Source organism: Numida meleagris, chromosome 1, assembly GCF_002078875.1.
Source record: "Numida meleagris isolate 19003 breed g44 Domestic line chromosome 1, NumMel1.0, whole genome shotgun sequence".
Lineage (NCBI taxonomy): Eukaryota > Metazoa > Chordata > Aves > Galliformes > Numididae > Numida > Numida meleagris.
This window is the reverse complement of record NC_034409.1, coordinates 52,435,066-52,455,556: the sequence shown is the minus strand read 5'-3', so window position 1 is coordinate 52,455,556 and position 20,491 is coordinate 52,435,066. Positions and strand designations below refer to the sequence as shown.

Below are 20,491 nucleotides of genomic sequence, written 5' to 3'. Positions count from 1 at the left end.
CCCGAGCCCTGGCCGGGAGAGGGCAATGCAGTGGGGCTGCGGCAGAGCAGGAGCGCCCAGCCAGGAGGAGCAGCCCTGATGGATGATGTCTCATTTCCACAGGCATCCTCCATCTCCACGCAGGCACCAATGGCAGGACCCCAAGTGCACTTCTTCCAAGTATCACTGCCAATTAGGAACAGAACTTGAGCTGCAGACTGGGGAGAGGGGAAGAGGAAGCCCAGAGAGGTACACAGGGCAGGGGGAAGTTGGGCATCCTCTGTGGTGAGTGCTGGAGGAGCCCAACCAAAGGCTCAGCCCCTTGAAAATGCGGCCAGTGAGGGAGGAAGAACAACTTGAAGGTTTTGTCTCGCAGCTTCCTGCTGAAAGCTGGCACGGCCCTGAGAATCGTGGCCCCAGAACAATGAGGGCTCCTGTCACAGCAGCTGCTACAGCCATCACCTGGGGAGCTTCCTGCCATGGGCCGGGGGCAGGATGAGGGGTAGCTCCCGTATGCTTTCCTGCAACCTGCCACAGCCTGATTTACACTTGGCTTCATCCCTGCCACCCCCTTCCCAGCACCAGGCATCCCACACTCTGAGAAGAGGATGTGGCTGTTGAGGCTTCTCCAGGCAGGAGGTGCTTTCTTCATCACTTCTGGGTCACCCTGCAGGCAGCAGTTCCCCTGCAGGCACCACTGGGGCATCCTCTGTACCCACACTGCTCGAGCTTCAGCACCCCAAAGCGCTCTGCAGGTGCTCTGTGGCTGACACACGCTGCAGATGCATTGCTTGCAGCCACCAAAGCGCTGGCACGGCGCTGCCGCCGGCTTCTTTTCAGGCCATCATGCCTTTCCAAAGCATTCATCCGCTGGTGTGAGGCCGCCTCACGGGTGAGTATTTTTAGAAAGTTGGAGCTAAGACCATGCAGTCACTCCTGAGCTATGCCAGGATGAAAAGAAAACAACTGCTTCTGCCTGAACAATGCAAGCATGGAACAAAAAGCCACTGCAAATGGGATTTTTCAGCATCACTCAAAAACGGCCTAGCTTTGAAAGATGAAACTTGTAGTAAAAAAAAAAAAAAAGAAAAATAGAGGCTCCCCGTGAACAGAAAGGACTTTGACAATTTACTTAAAAAGCCAGATTAAAGCAAAACGGTGTTATATAAATACTGGCAGGCATGCTGCAGCCTGCACGCAGCACAGCCCTGCGTTTGCCCTGCAGCTGCTGTGCTGGCCGGGCTGCAGCGCGGTGCGGCCCCGTGCTCAGGTGCGGCAGCCCTGCCCCGAGGCACAGCCCTGTGCTGGGGCAGTGTGGGACTGGTGGACGTGCACCTGGGTGGGCTGCAGAGGCAAGGTGAGGAGATGGGGCACTGTCCTGTGAGCTATTTTGGTCTGGAAGTTGCATCTTCTGTACTGTACCTAATCTTCTTGCTCAGCTGTCCGAGCTGCAACTTGTTGAACTTACAGGAAGCCAAAACCTACAGCAAATGCCCAGCACAACCTGGCAGCGCTTTCATAGAATCATAAAAGTTGGAAAAGACCTCTGAGATCACCCAGCCCAACTGTCAGCCCGCCCCACCATGCCCACTGACCACGTCCCTCAGTGCCACATCCACACGGTTCTGGAACACCTCCAGGGACGGGGACTGCACCACCTCCCTGGGCAGCCTGTGCCAGTGCAGCACCACTCCTTCTGAGAGCAAGGAGAGGAAGAGCTCCCGCTTGCTGAGAACTGGGTGTCAGTGGCCAGACTGAAGCCAAAAACACTGCAGGTGAACCTGGGGTGGATTTCAGTGCTGGGCTCAGAGAGCACCCGGGCAGGGAGGGGCAGGGCCACGCTCTGCTCTGACAGGCAGCGATGGCTGCACACTCCTAAAATAGAAGCTGGGAACATGAGAAGCGGAGCGCTGCTGTAATGCTTGGGTGGGAGGGAGTCAATGTTTAACAGATCAGGGGAATTTTGGATGTGTTTAACTCCAAAAGGGAAGAACGACATCCTTGCCCTTGGCAACCATGCAGTTTCTGAAGGACTGCTCACAGGGCACTATGTATGTGGCTCTTCAGAATTTATCTCAAAGAAACAGTCGTGGCTTTCACATAACGCACCCTAGGGCATGGCGGAATGGGACATTGGCTCCATTTTCCTTAGAAGGAAGTGATAAAATAGCTGATTTATACTGTCTCTTAAACACACAATGTAAAGTCACTGTGTTTTTTCCTGTTCGGTGGGATGGCGAAGCATAAAAGTTGGCTATTGTTGGGTACGTGACGCTGTTCCCCTACTCTTCCTGCACACGCAGGAAAGCGAGGATGGTCTTTACTAGAAGCAAGCGTTCACGGGGCAGCAGGAACACGACGACACTGAGGTGCACCAAAAAGGCAGGGCAAATCAGAACAAGGACACGAGACAGCTTCGCTTCTGCGGTCTCCAGCAGAAAAGCAAATGCCATTGCCTACTTCTCCCAGCGTACCAAATTACAGCCCGCTGACATCACTGCAGGCAGCGCGCTATGCAGGCAGCGCGCCAGGGCGTGAGCTCAGCCCTGCCGGGAAGGCACCCACCTGGGGGGCTGCGCCGCTCCCGATGGACGCAGGTGGGAACGCCGCTGCGGTTGCGGGGGGGGGCACGCAGGAGTTGGACGGCTGCTTCTCCGCTCCTTAAAAGGCCGTAAATCGTTGGTGCGAAGGCGCTGAAAGAACTCGCCTCGTCGCTTGGAACAACCTATGCCAGGGAGGCAAAATGGAGCAGAGCCAAGGCAGAGTTAGGAGTGATTGAGGGAAGTGGGAGTGGGAAGGAAAACAAGCGAGCAGTTCTTACGTGGCTATTAAGCACATATAATGTCCTGTGCAAACTGATGTAAAGTATTACAGTGGGCACTGGCCCCGGTGTTGTGCTCTCCCAGCAAAAGGGAACTGGGAGCAAGGCACTGCAAAGGGAAAGCGGGAGCACCCTGAAGTATCACTAAGTGTGTGCAGGGAGGGAGAGCTGGGAAGGGCTGAAGGCTGCTGGTGATATGGGCACACAACCGCCTCCCCGGTCTAAAGGTCGGGGCATTTAGTCAGAAAACCACCTTTGTCAGGGCTCACCCGTGTGAGCAGATTTAATTACCTACACGAGAAAAAGGGTGGCTCTCAGGTTGCTCAGGCAGGAAAGGAGGTGAGGAAAGCATGGGGGGGCAGCGAGAGCAGCGGAGAGTTCCTGGGTGCAGCGAGCCACTGCCTCTGCACTAAAGAGGTGCGTTCCTGCAGAGTCCAGGATCCAACTGCACCTGATGTGGGACACAGGAGCAGCACTGGGAGCCCTGTGACAGTCATCCACTCATTTGTTTTTCAGAACATTACCTTTCAGTAGAGATCAAGTCATAACCTGCACTCTCCCAACCCATCATTAGGAACCAGCAGCTGTTCTGCTGATAGTACCTCTCGCTTTAAGGGGTTTCCCTGAGGTTTCAGAGAATCGAGTTTTATTCTCCAGCTAGACAGATGTGACGATAAAGTTCTCTTTATTACAGACCTACAAAAGGAGATCCATAAAATACTTCTATTTTCTCTTATAAAATTACAACGGGAGCCTGGGGGTTCGCAGAGGATTTGTACTTGTCCCAGGGACATGAGAACAGAGGGATCAAGACGGTGTCCACAGACAAGGCAGAGGCATTTCTTAGCTTTAAACAAACCCACCCAGGCAGATAAGCCTCCACATGTTGCGAGGAGCAGCTGCCCTCTGCACTGGGCTATCAGATGCTAGGCAAAAGAAAAATATTCTTTCTCTGAGCTCAGCAGAAGTTCCATATGTCAGCAGTTTGCTGATGAACACGGGCTCCTAATCCCAGCTGCATTCCCCACTTTGAGGATGAGCAGCCCTGCTCCTCAGCACCCTTTACAACTACTGCTGCTCAAGAGAAGGGGGGAGCAGGAAGGAAGGGTTACAACATCGTCCATCTCCTAAAAATCCCAAACAGAAGAAAACCCCGGGCTGTACGAGGCAGGCAGCCCGCGTGCTCCTCAACTCTCCTAGGCAAGGAATGCACAACATGGACACATCCAGAAGCAGAGGTACAGCCACCCTTTAACTTCAGGCTCCAATGAGTTTCTTGAGGAATGCTTCCAGCTGATCCTCGTCCTTTATCCCCACAAACTTATCCACAACATCTCCATTCTTCATCGCCAGCACTGTTGGCACTGCCGACACCTGGGGGCAAGAGAGACAGAGACCCGTGTGAGCCCAGCTGCATCCAGCCCCAAATGGAGCTCTACAGCTGTGCTTATCCAGAATACCCTGCCACGGAGACAACTGCAGCTGGCAAAGGACCGAAAGCTTTTCTCTTTGCTAAAGCTTTGTTTCTGAATTGCAGGGACTCAACTTTCCGAAGCTGAGGGCATTTGGCTGTAAGCAGCGATGAGGGCTCTGCCTGCAGGTCAGGGAGCTGACCCCGCACTGCTACAAGCTGACACGTCCCCTACAAAACAAGGGCCAACTAGGCTGAGTTCATTCTCTCTCTTTGGACTGATCTCTGCATTGACTTATACAGCAGTCTATGTTAAGTCTGAACAGCTTTTCTAGTTTAAATAAGACCCACAATTTAAAAGACAAGACCACACCTAATATGAAAGCAAAAGGTAAAGCTTTTTCCCTCACCAGTACAAGTTCTCCTTCTCTTTTATCCCATCATAAACAGACAAACCCAGACTTTTACCAGGCCGCCTCTCTGACGTGACGACCTTTAGACATTTTATGGCCAGGGTGGTATCACATCAAACCTGTGTTCCTTTCCAGATAGCACAGGAGCTGGAGGAGGGCTCCCCACCTACTGGCGAGCAGGAACAAGACTTCTGCTCTCCTCCAACCCCCTGTGACCCATCTTTCCTTTTCCGCCCCTGCTGATCAGATATGACAGAAGTTCCTCCAGCCAGAGCCCAGCAGGCAGCTGCACTGCTCCAGGTGCTGGTTTTTTTTGCATCTAGAACAAAGTTTGCTGGGAATTATCGAAGAGAACAGCAGTGGAAATGATGACGCTCCCTGGGGACTTGCTGAGTGCGTGGAGACAGAAGAGACCTCATGGTCGTGATCATGAGGAGCTGCTGGAGCTCAGAGATGTGGTCACGATGCAGAGCAGACAGCCTGCTCGCCCCCACCCAGCTCCTGCACAAAGCCTCTCCCTCCAACCACCTCCTGTCCTTGCCTCGCCCCTCTGCCAGCCTGCAGGGCCTTCTCTCGTGTGCTCCAGCTGTCCCAGCCCTGCTGCCAGCACAGATCTGCCACGCTCGCAAAGCCTTCCTGCAGGAAACCCTCCAGAGGTCTGGCTTTTCTCCCAGCAGGAGGCTGAGATGAAAGGGACATTTTGTTCTTCCTTTCCCGCCTGGACCCGCAGTCCATCCTCTGGGGTTTGTGCAGTTCCATCTGAATGGCTGGGAGCGCCGGGGCTGCTGCCACCGCGCCAGCCCTGCTACGAAGCAGGTTCTTCAGCTCCTCCTAGTGACGGGCTGGGGCAGGGCCGGGCTGCCCTGACGCAAGCTGCTTGGGATTTTAGGGATGAGAAGGGACACACGGATACTGCAGTTGACTGTTCTCATCCTCTCTCAGAAGAGAAAAGCTCCACCGAGCCTCCTTCTGGACTGCAAAGCAGGTTCATAACAAGGACCCCGAGGTTACAGGGCCAGGGGGCAGTGAGGTGGGTGAGAGCCAGCAAACCCCATGGAACCCCTGCAGCTGCTCAGAAACAGAGTGCTTTGACAGCATCCTTCCGGCCATACTAGGTTGTGCTGCAGGGACTATTGCAGGGGTCCATTCTTGTTTTTGCTGCTTGTGAAGCAAACGGCCTGGGAATTACTGAAAAGCAAACTTTACATTATTTTTTCCTTCTTTTTTTTTGGGCTCAGTCTCCACTGAAACTAAATAAACCTTCTTCTTCCTTCAAAGCATTTCTGAAGAAAAAGTCAGGCCGCTTCTGATGAGCACTGACCAAACAGATAAATGTAAGCAGACATCCAGGCTATTTGTGGCAGCACTCACACTGAGGGAATTCTCTCCCACCTGAAACTGAGGACACCAAGAGCTGACTGGGGAAAGGCCTTCACCCAGCCTTAAGAATGAGGCATAGCAGAAACAAGCTCTGCCAACAACCGATGTCCCCCTGTCCATCAGTCCACAGGGCAGCTCACATGCAGCAGCAGGAGCAAGGGCTACTCTTTCCCAACAAGGCACCAGGCCAAGGCAAAAAACGAACTTAAGGAATTTCAAGAGAAAGCAAATTAAACAAAAATACTCCTCCCTTCCTGCTCTCAGGAAGTCAACAGCTGGCTGAAGTAGCAGCAAAAGGCCACAGCTGGCAAGGAGAGGTGCTAGACAAAAGGAGGAACCCTCAGAGAAAGAACTTCTGTGCTGCACTACCTGGATGGGGGAGGGTGCCTGGGGCATCTCTGGTCACCAGAAATGCTCGTGTGTGCCATGCTAGATGGGACTGCTTGGAGCTAAGGGCAGCAACCAGCAGATGTGCAGGCATTCCCCAGCTCCTCCTGGGGGTTCTCTGTTCTCCCCCACACCAAGGAAGCCAGTGGAGAGGACACTGTGCAATCAGGCAGCAAGCTGGGGTGTATGCGTGTGGGCAGGGAAATGAGCACAGGTGGATGAGGCTTCCTGGGAGCCGGTGGGGAGCTGTGAGAGTAGCACAGACCCTGAAACCCTAAAATGAAAGCCTCAGCCTGTAGACATCCAATCTCAGATGGGAAGACTTGAAAAAAAAAAAAATTCTCTCTGTGGCTCTCCTGATCTCTCCCCTCTGATCTCAACTCATTGTCTCTCCATCAGCTCTCTTGCCCATATCTCCTTAGCTGGCAACTTCCCAGAAGATGGAACAAGATCAAGAATGAGCTCGGTGCACGACCCAAACTTCTGCCTCAAAAAGGATGCCTCGAAGCATGAGGTTCAAATAAAAAGTTTATCCTTTAGCCATTTGCAGCTATCCTACTCACCAACACTACCTGGGACAGGATTCAGCTGCATGCAGAACAGTCAGGACCAGATACATGCATCACTGCAAGAGCAGAGGATGCAGAGACAATCCCCAGGCCCACTTGCAAAACAAAACTTCACCATGTCTGTATGATAGGCTCCAGAAAGAAGCCAGCCCTTGCCTGCAGCCTGAATCCTGCCCCTGCACCTATGCCAGCAGAGCTGTAAGACAGGCAGATGTTGCAAATAAACAGCTGTATGCCTGCAGCTTCTCATGCACATCCAGGAGCTGTAAGTGCAGTGAGCAGTCACACTCATAGAATAAAGGAACTCTCAGGCTCTTTTTCAAGACTTTCTTCCCATATTTGTACTCCGCTTACCATTTTCCAGTCATCCGAGATTATCCTCCTGTAATGTTAGCTAACTCATCCTACTGGAACGCTTGGGATAATACCAGAGTTAAGCTAATCATCTCTATTCTCTTCTCCTTAGGATGTTTGCTGCTGAACATCGCCTGCACCTATTAGGATTACCTACTCTCTGACTACGGCTGAAACAGCCTCTTCAACTTGCTCTCACCAGCATCCCTGAGCTGCAGAGCCATCAGGCTGCAATACAGGGAGCCAGCACTCATTCTCCTTGGCTCTGGCGTACCTGAGAACATGCCACCACCAAAAAGAGCACGGGAGGCTCTCGTGCTCAGCCCATGGAAGTTACAAATGACACTAGTGAGCAGCAGCTGAGAGAACACTCTACCACAGCACCAGCAGGAAGTTCTCTCTGGGAAGGAGTGGGAGGAAACAAATTGCTTTGGCTTCTACCTCCTTCTGGCATGGCAGAGTATGGGAACAAGGACAGTGCATCTCCTCCATGCTTAAAGTGATGGCTTGCTCAGGAGTTGGCGTGCAGCTTGCTGGGCACCTTCAGAATCTTCCCATATTAGGCCTCAGCCCCAGGGGCAGGACTTCGCCTAGGGGAGTGAGCAGCTCCATCTGTGTGTCATGTAAATGAAAATGAAGCATTTTCTTACTTTCTTCCCTATAAAACACAGCAGCAGGATGCTCCAACTGAGTAGACTGAACTGTTGTTTACAAGAAGAAACAATGGGGGCCAGCACAGTCCACAAAGGAATTTCTGCATTTCTTAAACTGCCTAATCACTGAGGAAGGGAAGAAATAATTAAAAATCAAACATGCCAGAGCTGTGGCCTTCTCCAGTCACTCTGCTTGCTCCTGGGAGCAAGGTAGTGCAGGGACACGAGAACAGGCATGTGAAATGCTACCGTAATCACTGCTTGTCAAGAACAGAATGCACTCTCCTGCTGTGTTCAGGTGTTCTCTGACCTGCGTTTGTCCAAACAAAGCCCACGGCGTCTCCTTGTGATGCAGCTTAAGGACAAGACTCCATCACCCAGCAAGAATGAGGAAAGGAAAAAGAGGAAGGGTGGCCTGCATGGAGAATGGTGTCTAAGAGCACAACAGCCTGGGGCCTGTTACTTCATGCTCTCACCCTACACCTGAGCAACCTGTGCACATAGTGAAATGCTGCACATGCTGCGTTTACATTGACAAACTTCTATGTGACTTACAGGACACGTAGATTTCTGTGCTTCCGTAGATTTAGAGGTGAGGATGCCAGATAAGGGCAGCTGGAGGAAAGGCACACAGTGAAATCCGCTCACTGGTGAGTGACTCCGTGGGCCAGGAACCAGCAGGCAGCACCGGGCTTCCCTTCCCAACCCAGACTCTGCTGTGCTGACATTTTCTCTGCAGAGGGACCTGCTCTGTGCCACCAGCAACAGCAAGCCCGTGCTTTTCTGGTTCCTACCTCGTACTCAATCGCAAGGTCTGTGTGATCATCAATGTCTACTTTGGCCATCACCACCTTCCCCTCCTGCTTGGCCACCATCTTCTCTAACCGCGGGCCTAGGATCTTGCAGGGACCACACCACCTAAGGAGAAAGAGAGCAAACATGAGAAAAGGCAAGTGCAGCAGCAGCTGCAGAAGGCTGGCTGGGACACCAGTACCTTTAGCACTGTTTCACCTCTTCTGTCTTCATCCTGACCTCTGTGCCACAGGGCAGTGGTGGCACTTCAACACTGAGTGTAAACATTAACCAGCTCCGCCAGCCTTCGCTGTCTTCCATACACTTGTCACTGCTTGTCCCTCCTCTCACACACTGAGCTGTTACCCAGCTGACCACATCACCACCACAGTGCAACCATCACAGTCAGGCGTATCAGCTCATGCTGATTATCGAACCATAGACTTCAATGTGATCTAGTACCAGATCTGGAGGTTGGTGGCCCTGCCTGTGGCAGGGAGGTTGGAACTTGATGATCCTTGGGGTCCCTTCCAATCCAAGCCATTCTATGATTCTACGATGTGCACTGCACGGCTTACAGAAGTCCCCCATTAGCTGGAAAAATTAGAGATGCAGCAGCTGTTAAAAGAAAGACTACGGCAACTGTAGCAGATTTTGCAAGGCCCTGTACAGGGGAAACACAGCTTCTTCTAGCTGCAACGGTTAGGAACGTGTGAACTTCCTCAACTGAAGGAAACCATGAATGAAAGCTCTGAGTGCCCTTTCCACCTAAAATCAATGCTGTGGTAAGATTTGTTAGCCTCCCTCCGTGTCAGGTTCCAGGCTTTCAACTGTCTGTCTTCTTCTCCCTGGACAACCGCTATTAATGTAAATTTTGGTTTATTCAGAGCAGTTTGAGGGCTGTTTTATTATCCATTTGCCCAGAATCAGCCACAACGGGCCATGTGACAGCACTACAGAGCTATGGAAATAATTGAATAAACAAAGGTAATCAGTATTGTTAACGCAGCAAATAACATCTAGGAATATTTTTACTGGCAAGAAAGTGACAATGTTTTTACTAACCACAAACGCTGCTGCTGATGATAATGCAAGGCTGTTGCCAGTTTTTGGTATTTGTTGTTGAAAGCCTTGGTTCAAGAGCACAGAATTACAGAACTGTATGGTTTGCAAGGGATCTCTGGCTATTTCCCAGGCCAACCCCCTGCAACAGCAGGCTCCCTCGAGTAAGTTGCACAGGAAAGTGTCCAAATGGGTCTTTAATACCTTCAGTTTGTCCCTGTTACCCCTTGTTCTCTCGCTGCACACCACTGAAAAGAGCCTGGCTCCATCTATTTGACTGCCACACTTGAAATATTTATAAACAGTGACGAGATCTCCCCATAGTTTCTCTTCTCCAGGCTGAACAGTCCTAGGCTCTCAGCCTTTCCTTGTACAGGAGATGCTCCAGACTCCTCATCATTTTTGTGGTCCTCTGCTGGGCTCTCTCTAGATGTTCTCTGTCTTTTTTGAACTGAAGAGCCCAGAACTGGACACGGTAATCCACTTGTGGGCCCACCAGGGCAGAACAGAGGGTGAGGATAACCTCAAAGTACTGCTCTGATGCTACCAACAAGCAAAGCACAGTGTACTTCCCAGGGACAGCAATATCAGTTAGTGTTTTTAAGAGGAATTACACCCCAGCAGCTAACAAAAGGCGCTATCAGAAGTTCCCAAGCCCAGAGGCACCTGCTGCAGGCTGACGCAACACATGGACCGAGTGACTCTGGCACAGCCACCCTGCCCTGGGGAGCTCTGTTCTCCACCACCCCTGCAAAGCTCAGGCCTCAGTGTGCGTGGCACTTACTGCGCGTGGAAGTCCACCACCACGGGCTTCGAGCTGTTCACCACCCGCTCCTGGAAGTCGCCGCCGTCCTGCACGTTGAAGGCGCTGCCGCGGATCGCCGAGCTGCCGAAGGCCCGGCGGGGTAAGCCCTGCGGGGCCAGCGGCCTGGGCCCGAGGGGCAGCGGCCTGCGTCCCAGGGCCAGCAGCCGCCGCAGCGCCAGCCTCTGGGCCATCTGCGAAGAGAACGGAGGGGACGTGACGATCACGGAGACTCCCAGAACTCCGAGCACACCCCGCCAACCCCACCGCCCGCGCGGGTCGGAACCCCCAGCCCGCACCTTCCCGGCCCGGAGGTGACCCCTGCCCAATACCACTTCCGCCCAACGGTCCCGCCCTCCAGCGCGCTGATTGGCTTTCCTCGCCAGAGCGCTGGGCTCTTATTGGCTGCCGCGTCTGTCCGCTAGGGGAGAAAATGTAGAACGGCGGGGGCGGGCCCTGAGCGACGATTGGCGGAGGTTAACGCCAATCAGCGCCCAGGCCCCACCCTCGCCGCGGAGCGCGCTTTTCGCACGTGGCTCGACAAATGACGGCGCATCTCCAGGTTAACGTTACGATTTTTTTTTTTTTTTTTAAACTTCGTAGGAAGAATATACCCATACAAAACGCGTTCGTTACACAAGGGAGCACGGCAGGCAGTAACTCACTTCAACACGACATACACCAAAGTACAGCTCTGCAGGACAAACGAGGATGGATCGGTGTTGGTGGGTGCTCCTCTGCAGTGCCTGCAACTGCTCCAAAGGGAGCCTGCCTGCCAGCTCCAAGGCAGCGAGATGGAAACAAGAGCTGCAGTGTTTGATCAGCAACGCACCAACAACACAGACTCGTGTTCCCCTTTCAGGACCTACTGGCACCACCGATCCAGGTGGCAGCACTTGTCACTGGATGCAACCCCGGGAGGAGCGCACAGAGCACAGTGGAAGAGTAAGCGGGCAGCATTTCTTAGACAGTCATTTTTTTTTTCTAAGGAGAATCACAATTTAAGGCAACACACTCACTGTGGATTTACAGTCTTCAGACCTCTCGTGGGAATTTGAGGAGGAGAGAGAGAACACCTGGAGCATCAGCACGTACACGGAGCAGAACTGACTCCTAGAGACAGCCAGCTGACCTGCTCCAGCTGCAGGCCCTCACCCTTCCCTGGGTGATCCCCAAATACAAAGCCCACGGTGCTAAGGCTGTAGTAAGAGCTTCTGATGCTGATCAACACCAGCTGAGCATGACATCATTTCTCCTCTCCTGCACGTAAGATACAAACATCTTTAAGCAGCAGCATCTCTCGCAAATACAGTACATGCAAATAGGAGCAAGAACTCATTTGTCATCTCATCCACTTCTTCTGTTCCCCAGCCTCTGCAAACACAAAGCAGAGGTGGTAGGAGCTGGGGTTTGACTGAAACAGCTGGACTCAAAGGATTGGGAGAGCTTTAGGTACAGCCCTGCCACGACCCAGGAAGCACAAGGGGAGAGGGGTGTTCTTTCAGATGCTACAGAACTGGAAAATGTGCGAGATAAAAGTCTATTCTCTTTCACCCGTCTCTATTTCCTAGAAATCACACAGACATTGCAAGGTTGAGCTCAAAACTTCTCCTACTTTGCAACTCCGATGCCTTGGAATGAACCCCCAGGAAGATGACAGACAAAAGCATGTGGTAGACAAAGAGGGAGCAATAAAGTGCAGACAACCAACCAGTCCATGCTGGTGAGAGTTCAAGGTGACTGGAGGGGATAAAAAGAAATAAGAGGACGAGCATTTCAACAACATCAAAGTCCACCCGAAAATTTCTTGATGGGACATAGTGCAAATAGGAAAAACGTTGGTCATGCTTTATAAAACACAGGGGTAACATTTCAGGCTTTTTGGTGTGGGAGAAGAAGAATGTTAGGACAGGGGAGTCAAACTCAGTGTAACTGTCTCTGTCCTTGGTGTTCTAAGCAAGCTATTCACCCCTGCAGAGGGAACGTTCTTTTGAATTGCTCCGCAGGAAGCGACACATTATCCTACTCATACTGTACCTAAAATCCACCACTTCTCTCCACTCGAGCTTCGTGACTGCCCTAACCCAAATGCAGGGAAACCAACAAATCTTCAAGTACACAGAGCATCCAGTGACCAGAAAGCCTGCACCAGGCTGAAACAGAACATAGGCGAGTTCCCTCAGAAGAGGCAGGTGACAGGAATTCTTAAACTCTCCCTTCTTTGACCCCTGGATGTCGCCATAAATACTGGTTTACAACACAAACACGAACACCATCTTCAGGCAACTCTGAACTCTGCAAGGACAAAGCAGGAGCCTCAGCACCACTGGATTTCAGGCTCTGACTTATCATTCAGAGCACACTGGTCCTCTTTGTAACGGCGAGATCTGAGCAGGTCTTTGGCAATTCATGATCAGTGGAAGGGGCTGGGATGTAAGAGGCATGTAGGAGACGGAAGAATCCCACTGTGGATCTCTGTTACACAGTATTGTCACAACAGCACCTCCGCGTGGTGTGAGAAATTCTAAAATTCATCCTTGGCATTAACAAGATGATGTAGAGGACGGAGTGGAATCACGTGATCTCTCAGCAACTGGTCTTGGGACCCTTGGCGGCTGTCAGGGAGTTTGTCACCTGAGAAGTCCGTGGCAGCATAATCCTCCAGCAGGCCAGCTTCCACCGCGTGGCGCCGGAGGCTCTCGCTCCCAGCAAGCCCTCGCATTCTTGCATACCCCTGCTGACAGAAGGGAGGCAGCTTCTGACGTGTGAGGGCAAAGAGGAAACAGGATTCTGCCAGGGGAAACAAACAAAAAAAATCAATCAGATTCACCAGAGAACAATTCACGTAAGCTCCTGAAGACAGAACAGAAGGCAGAAAGGATCAGGGAAGATCCCCACCTGATGCTTTGCCCCAGGTGGCAGCAGAGTACCTGATTCAATGCTGCAAGCATCAGGAGATGCAGGCTGGCACCTCCAGTCTACACTGAGAGAAAAAAGATTCCAGTTTTCAGCCCTCTGTCATCATCTTCGTACCAGAGAACTGGTTCTTTGTGTGCCATGTGGTGTTCCCCCTTAGGCTGCCAGACCAAGAAAGGAGGCAGCAGAGGTTCTCTAGCTCCCATATCCCAGCATTCCCATTTTTACTCATCTCACTGATGGCAATAATCTCACCCATGGTAAATGAGAACAGGTCAGGCACCTGATGGCAAAAAGGAACACCTGGATAATGGAAGAGCAAGGCAAACTAAAGCTAGAAAGGGGACTGAACCACGTCTCACATACTCATGAATTTGGGTGCACTTGAGTCAGTCTCTCTGTGGAGGTGAGCAAGAGCAAAGGCTATTTGGGAACGTACACCCAGCACCAGCACTTTCTACTCGCTGGGGAGTGCATCAGAAAGGTGTCACTGACTGAGTGTCAGCACATCACAGGGAGATCTCAGTTATTTGCAGAAGAGATCACTCCTGTCACACGTCCCTCGTATCCCCCCTTCCTCCTCCCACATTCTCAACCCTGGGCTCCAATTACCTGCAAAGAAATTGCGCAGGTCAGTGCTGAGGCAGTTCTCCAAGAAACGCCTTAGTGGCAGGATGTGAGCGTTTGGGGCTGTCCAGTCTGTCAGAAAATCCTCCACGATGTGATGGATGGCATCTGGGCGGGGGAGAGGCCAATCTGGGGGATGAAGCCTCATCTCACGCTCTGCCAAGAGAACATTAAGGGAATCTCTCAGAATCAAAACTGCATTAAAAAGGGCTTAGAAAGCAGAAAGCAACCACAGCAGCTGTTCAGTTTTTGTTCTGACCTTCTAATCCCTACCTTACTTTCATTTAAAATGCCCTCTGTTGGCTCTGTCCTGAAGAGCCCTGCCACCGCAGAGCTGCCCCTTATCCCTGACTGCAGTATTTCCTGCCATTTCACTTTTCACTCCTGTTCCCTCCGGGTAGAGGCTGGCAGCCAGGCTGAACCGTGTTCAAGCTTTAATGCTGCTACCAATCACACTCCTTTCTGTGCAAGTCAGGCCAGACCTTGACCCTGGGCTTCCAGAGATGAAGATTCGGCACATGCATTTCCCAAGGAAATGCGTTCTGAGTGTGTTTGCTGGATAAAACATTCATCTTTCAAATGTTTGCCTCTGGCTACCTCAATCACTACATGACCTCTCGGACCTGATGGGGCCACAGAAAGCAGCTTTCTTCAGGCAGGAAGGCAAAACAGCCCAACTGCCAGGACTCTGCAGAATGCACACGTTTACAGGCTGCAAAGGGAGGCAATGTTCATCGCTGCCTCACGACTCTGTGAGACAGCATACCTGTTTATTCATCTTCTCCAGTGTGAGGTACGACCTGCCCCATTTTGGCAGGACGAATGGAAGCTTATTTTTCTTCAGCTCACATGGCAGCAGCAAGTGCCTCACAGGATGGATGTGAAGGTAGCAGAGGAGGAGGATTTGCAGCACATTCCAGTCCTGCCCCACACCCACTTTAGCTCTTGACTATCTTCTTCTCTTTCCATTTTGCTCTTATCAGATAATTAACAGAGAGAGACTAGCAAGCTTACCTGTTGGGAGGCGCTTGTAGTAGTAAATAACAGGGTGCAAAAAGTTGGACTGCCAGGCGTGCTGTGCCTCTCCCACAGCTCGGTTGTAGTAGAAGACATCCTTGTCATCACCTGAGAAATTCCTCCCGTACTCCATGATGACAACAAACAGCCCAGCAGGAGCCTTTCTCCCCGTCTGTGTTTCCAGCTCAGCCAGGATTCCAACTGGGTATTCTTCCAGGTATTCAAATGCTGTGGCATTCCTATGAATTGCAACCACAACCGTAAGACCTTTCTGCCACAGAAAAGCTACCTGGGATTGAACGCTCCCTCAGCGGATTGAGGCTAAGGCCAAAGAGCCATCAGATAGTAATCACTTTCAGTCACTACAGATCTGGGCTGGGCTTGATGCAGAGCTTACAAAGGCTGCTTATACTGTTACAAGACTTCATTCTACTCCCAGACTCTGAGACTCCTCTCTCTATTAACACCGCCCAAGGAAAGCTTTTCCCTAGGGACAGTGAAAGAGAACAAAATCTCTGAGCCTAGCAGGGAGGTCTGGACCATCTCTGACTTTTAAGAGAAGGAAATAACTTGCAGAACTGGGGACAGCAACACCAGTCACGGCAGTGGTACAGGTTTTGAGGTGTCTGCCTGTGTGACACCAATAGCAGCAACGTAGCAGCTTGTGTGGTGGCACCAAGGGCAATGCCAGTGAAGAAAAATAAATGAAACAGTGGAGTGCAGTGCTGGGAAGAATTGCTCACTCACTCACTCTCTCAGCAGTACGATGTCAGCCAGGACACTGAACATCTGGTAGAGGCCTGAGGCCTCATTCACCCGCTTGATGATGGAGTTGGTCAGCTGTGTAATAGGGTAGACTGTGGATGGCCAGGGGACACCATGGTGACGGTTTTCCAACAGGCGGTGGACCGCACGAGCTAAGACATTGAGAGAAGCAAAGATAGCTTATTTAAAAATCCAGGCTTGCACCTTTAAAAAAAAATCTGATTGCTCTGCTGCACACAGATCCTGGCAGGACACGATAAAGAAGCTTAACAGCTCATCCCACCCAGATCGCTACCAGCTGCAGTGGAGATGCCCTCAGAAAGCTGATGTGATGCTGAATGGCTGGTGAGGGGGCAAGGGGTCCCTGGGGATATTTCATTCCTTCTGAGCAGCTCTATAATGATAAGGATGGACGCACACATGAACGGAAATTCTCCCTACTGCTGAAAGCTACTGGGTTTTAACACCGCAGCACAGACCTCTCACCCACAGCCTGCCACGAGGCAGAGCATCTGGCAGGCAGAAATTTATTGTTACATAAATAAGAGACGGCGGGCCAGAGAGACACAAGACAAAACAAAGACAGACAACCAAAGACTCCAGATATGACCCCAAGGCACTTCCATGGCCTCTCCTCCCCTTCAGACTATGCAGCTGCAGCTTGGCTCTGTTTTGTTATTCTTACTCCCAGTACAAGATGAAGGGTCATCCTTTTCTAGCAGAAAGCTATGAGTTGTTCCTTGGAAGGGAGCGCTGAACCCCAGCCCCTGCCCTTTCTGTAAGCCCCAGTACTCACTTGTGTACCGGAAGCCATGGATGAAACCCCCAGCAGATTTCCGGAAGTCAACAGAGTGGCTAGCAGTGCCAAGAACAAAGAGCCCCCGAGTGCCTCTGGACTCGTAACTGGGTTTGATCTGAGGATATTTGCTTTTCATCCCTCTTCCTGGCATCATTCTAAGGGATCTGATGTGTGAAACAGAAGAACAGGCTGTCAGGAAGGGCAGGAGTGGAAAAAGAAAGGTTTCTGATAAGGCATGCAGCCACGGCAAGACACTGCTCCATGTCCCCGCTGCCTTCAGTGGAACTCAGTACTTTCCCAAGAGCATGAGGTCAGCAAGGATCTTCCAGATGACAAGGGCGTTCCTCTTGAGGTCTGGGCAGTGCTACCAGCAGAATTACTGTGATCGCCCTACCTAGCCTTCCCCTCCTCCGTGCCCTGGCCCGTCAGTCTCTTGCTATAAATATGTTGTTCCTCAAGACACTGGCTCTACCTCACCTGTTGTAGATAGAGAAGTCAAACTTCCAGCCCAGGCAGCGGATGACTCGGTCGTAAGGCGCACGGGTAGCAAAGTTATCCAGTTCATCCTGTGGGAGGGTGATCCCGTCGATGCCTGCACTGGTATTCCTGTTCTCCAGGTAGAACCGGAGCGTGATGTGCAGCTTCCCTTTTTTGTCCTTGACAATAGCTAGATCTTCCAGGTCGCCCTCCAGAAGTCCATCCAGAGATTTCAGCTGGTAGGTATCCAGTAGACCATTGTTAATCGCTCTGCAAAGAAAAGGGAAGGAAGAAAGGCTAATGGGCACGGTGGGATCCAGGGCTTGCTTCAGCTCCTGGAAATGGGACAAGCTCACCAGGTGTGCCTCAGGGCTTTGGTGACACAGCTCAGGCAGTGCTGATCACAACCACTCCTGCGAGCCATCAGCGCGCTCCCCAGTGTGCCATGTACAAATGAGAGGGAAGCTCTGCCTCCTCTGTCCCTGTTCCTGAGCACTCAATAATGCCTTAATTCTCACCGCATTCCTGCTGTGTACAGCAGCATTATTAGCATCGCTGAAAGACAGACAGGCACAGAGGGTGTACACAGCATGCTGACAATCAGCTAGGAAGTCTGCAGCAGAACAATTAACCACATGTGGGCCTCTGACCCCTAGGCTCACTGTGATCACAGTGCTGCCTTTGCGTGATGTGGTCAACCTCTGAACTCTCTTCCTTGATTGCAAGCAAGGGACCAACTCAGAAGCCAGCACTTTTTAACAATACAGAATCCATGGGAACACCTTCCTGTTTCATACCACTCAGCAGCTGCAACCTGGGCTACTATAAACCAAGGACCTAATGGTAAAAGTACCCATGTTTCTTCCTGCTCCAGTCTGTCTGGTCTCCTGAGCAAGCAGCGACTTTCACTTGTTTGTGCTCCAGCTGCATTAGGAAGAAGAGTTTCCTACCTCAGATCCCCGACGTAGTGGGTAGCCCAAGAGAGGCGCACGCGGGACCGGCTCACCATGTGGATGAAATTTGTGACACCCAGAATGTTCTCTGCCGTCTCAAAGGCCGAGTTCCCTCGGCCCAAGATCAGCACGGTTTGACCGGCAAAATCCTCCGGGTTGGTAGACACCGTCTCATAACCCTCAACATATTCTGAGCCAGGGAAGTTTACCACGTTGGGGACCCACGTGCCAGTGGCAACCAACAAACAGCTGCAAAAAGAGGGACAGCATTAGGGAATACAAGAATTGCAGGAATCAGACTGTCTTAACATCTCATTGCTCCTAACACAGTGGAAGTGCCTCCTATAGCTGATGCTCCATCAGCTGACCACGTTGACTGGTGCTGCATACATTCCAGTTTCAATAAAAACCACTCCCCAGCTTCACCTGCTCCTACCTTCCCCATCATTTGGGTGATGAGGAGGGCTCCTAGTGGCACAACATGCAGCAAAAGTCAGTGTGGATGCAGCACTTATAAGCTCCACTTATTTCCTAACCTCCCTCGATTGTTTGTGGATGTGCAGCTTTACAATGCATGCTGTAATATTAACACATTTCACAGGTGGACGATAAGCTGCATAAAAATTACTTTGATTTAAAATGCATGCTGCCTCTTCATGCAATGGAACAAAAGCTGCTTTTAAGAGGGACAGAAAATAGTTTCAGCATTTTGAAACGCTATCGTATTTATATGAATAGGAGTCGCAACAGTGCTAATTGTTAACACTAAATGTAAACACAGTAGTGTTTTCATAGCTCTCTGTAAGAACGCTTGCCCAAGTATAATGAGAATTTGTGCAATTGATAAGGAAGCAGCAAGCAGCAGAACCGAGCAGCAGCGTCTGCTCACACAGCTCCTGAGAGTAACTTGCTGATGGCACGTGGGTGTCCCATGCTGTGCTCTGCCCCCTCCAAACCTGCCAGCCAGCGCACCTTCAAGTGACAGTCAGTGTGACCGGCTGTTGTAGATCTGAGGCTCTCAAGAGAGCTGAGAAATACACTCCATATGTTCACACGAGTAACTCCGAGAGGGTTTTTAAGAACGTGGTTGAGTAGCAGCGTGGGATGTGTGTGTGAGCATAACAAGGGGTCATGGGGGGTGTCCTGCTTACAGGCTTCACTAGGACTTAAAATCATAGAATCATTAAGGTTGGAAAAGACCTCTGAGATCATCTAGCCCAGCCATCAGCTCATCACCACCACACCCACTTTAAGGATGCCAAAGACAAAACTGAACATCTGAAACTGCGTGGCTTGGGTTGAAAGAAACCCCAGGGTTCATCTGGTTCTAATGCAGCCCCCTCAGCTCCACTGCTCCCCACCTCTCTCCTGCTGCTTCTGAGCTAACCAAGGACCTCAACTAGTTGGGCCACACTTTTCAATGCAGGTTTTTCTAAATGCACGTGGATGAACTGAGGTGAAAACAATTCACATCAGCTTACGTATTGACCAGTCCGTGCCTGCTCTGCCAGCCCCTCAGGTGCATGTGAAGCGTCATTATGAGCGGCAACATCCTGCCAGGAGCTGCTGCTTCTCCCCAGCATCTCACTCACTGTGGTAGTGGTCCTGCCCTGCCTGCTACTTCAGCAGGTGCCCAAACAGGCTCTGAGCAACCTGAGCAGGGGGCTTGGACAAAACAACCTCTGATTATCCCACGAGTGAAAGGCCACACGGAGAGCTGCGTGCCCATTACCTGCACTTGTAGCTCTGCCTATTCTGGTCGCTCAGCACAAAGTAGTGCCCGTTCCATGCCCGCGGGTCCTTCTCCAGCGTGACGTGGATGATGGCGGTGTCGTAGCGGATGTGCAGCCCCAGCAAGGCGGCGAAGTCCTCCAGGTAGCGCACCATGGCGTCGGCGTGGGGGAAGAACTGCCGCGAGTAGCGGCGGAACAGCAGGCGGGGCTCGTGGCTGAGGAGCGAGTTCCAGTCGTGGCGCAGGTTGAACTCACTGTTGGACTTGCCCGTGTGCCGCTTGTTGATGCTGATCAGCTTGCGGTGCCGGGGGTAGATGGCGAAGAAGCTGCCGGGCGCGTGGCTGCGCTCGAAGACCACGTAGTCGCGGCCGGCCCGCTGCAAGAAGTAGGCGGCCTGCAGGCCGGCGGGGCCGGCCCCCAGCACGCAGTAGTCGTGGTAAAGGAAGGCGGCGGCGCCGGCCGCACACAGGGCGCTGAGGGCGAGGCGCAGGAGGAGGCCGCGGGCCATGGCAGGGTGGCGACTGCTGGGAGAGGAGCGGGAGCGTCGCGGCCCGCAGCGCGGCCAACATGGCGGCACCGCC

General features: G+C 51.9%; 2 protein-coding genes across 2 annotated transcripts; both read right to left on the bottom strand.

The window, feature by feature from the left end:
* Positions 3,469 to 11,044, bottom strand: TXN2 (thioredoxin 2). The gene is made up of 4 exons (XM_021386129.1): positions 10,923 to 11,044; positions 10,606 to 10,817; positions 8,762 to 8,885; positions 3,469 to 4,174 (listed from the first exon to the last, which is right to left on the bottom strand). The coding sequence occupies exons 2-4, from the start codon at positions 10,815 to 10,817 to the stop codon at positions 4,058 to 4,060; spliced, it is 453 nt and encodes a 150-aa protein (XP_021241804.1). The 5' UTR covers positions 10,923 to 11,044; the 3' UTR covers positions 3,469 to 4,057.
* Positions 11,187 to 20,485, bottom strand: FOXRED2 (FAD dependent oxidoreductase domain containing 2). Its single transcript, XM_021386116.1, has 8 exons — positions 19,910 to 20,485; positions 18,175 to 18,426; positions 17,225 to 17,494; positions 16,745 to 16,911; positions 15,935 to 16,100; positions 15,181 to 15,422; positions 14,152 to 14,322; positions 11,187 to 13,413 (listed from the first exon to the last, which is right to left on the bottom strand). The coding sequence occupies exons 1-8, from the start codon at positions 20,416 to 20,418 to the stop codon at positions 13,148 to 13,150; spliced, it is 2,043 nt and encodes a 680-aa protein (XP_021241791.1). The 5' UTR covers positions 20,419 to 20,485; the 3' UTR covers positions 11,187 to 13,147.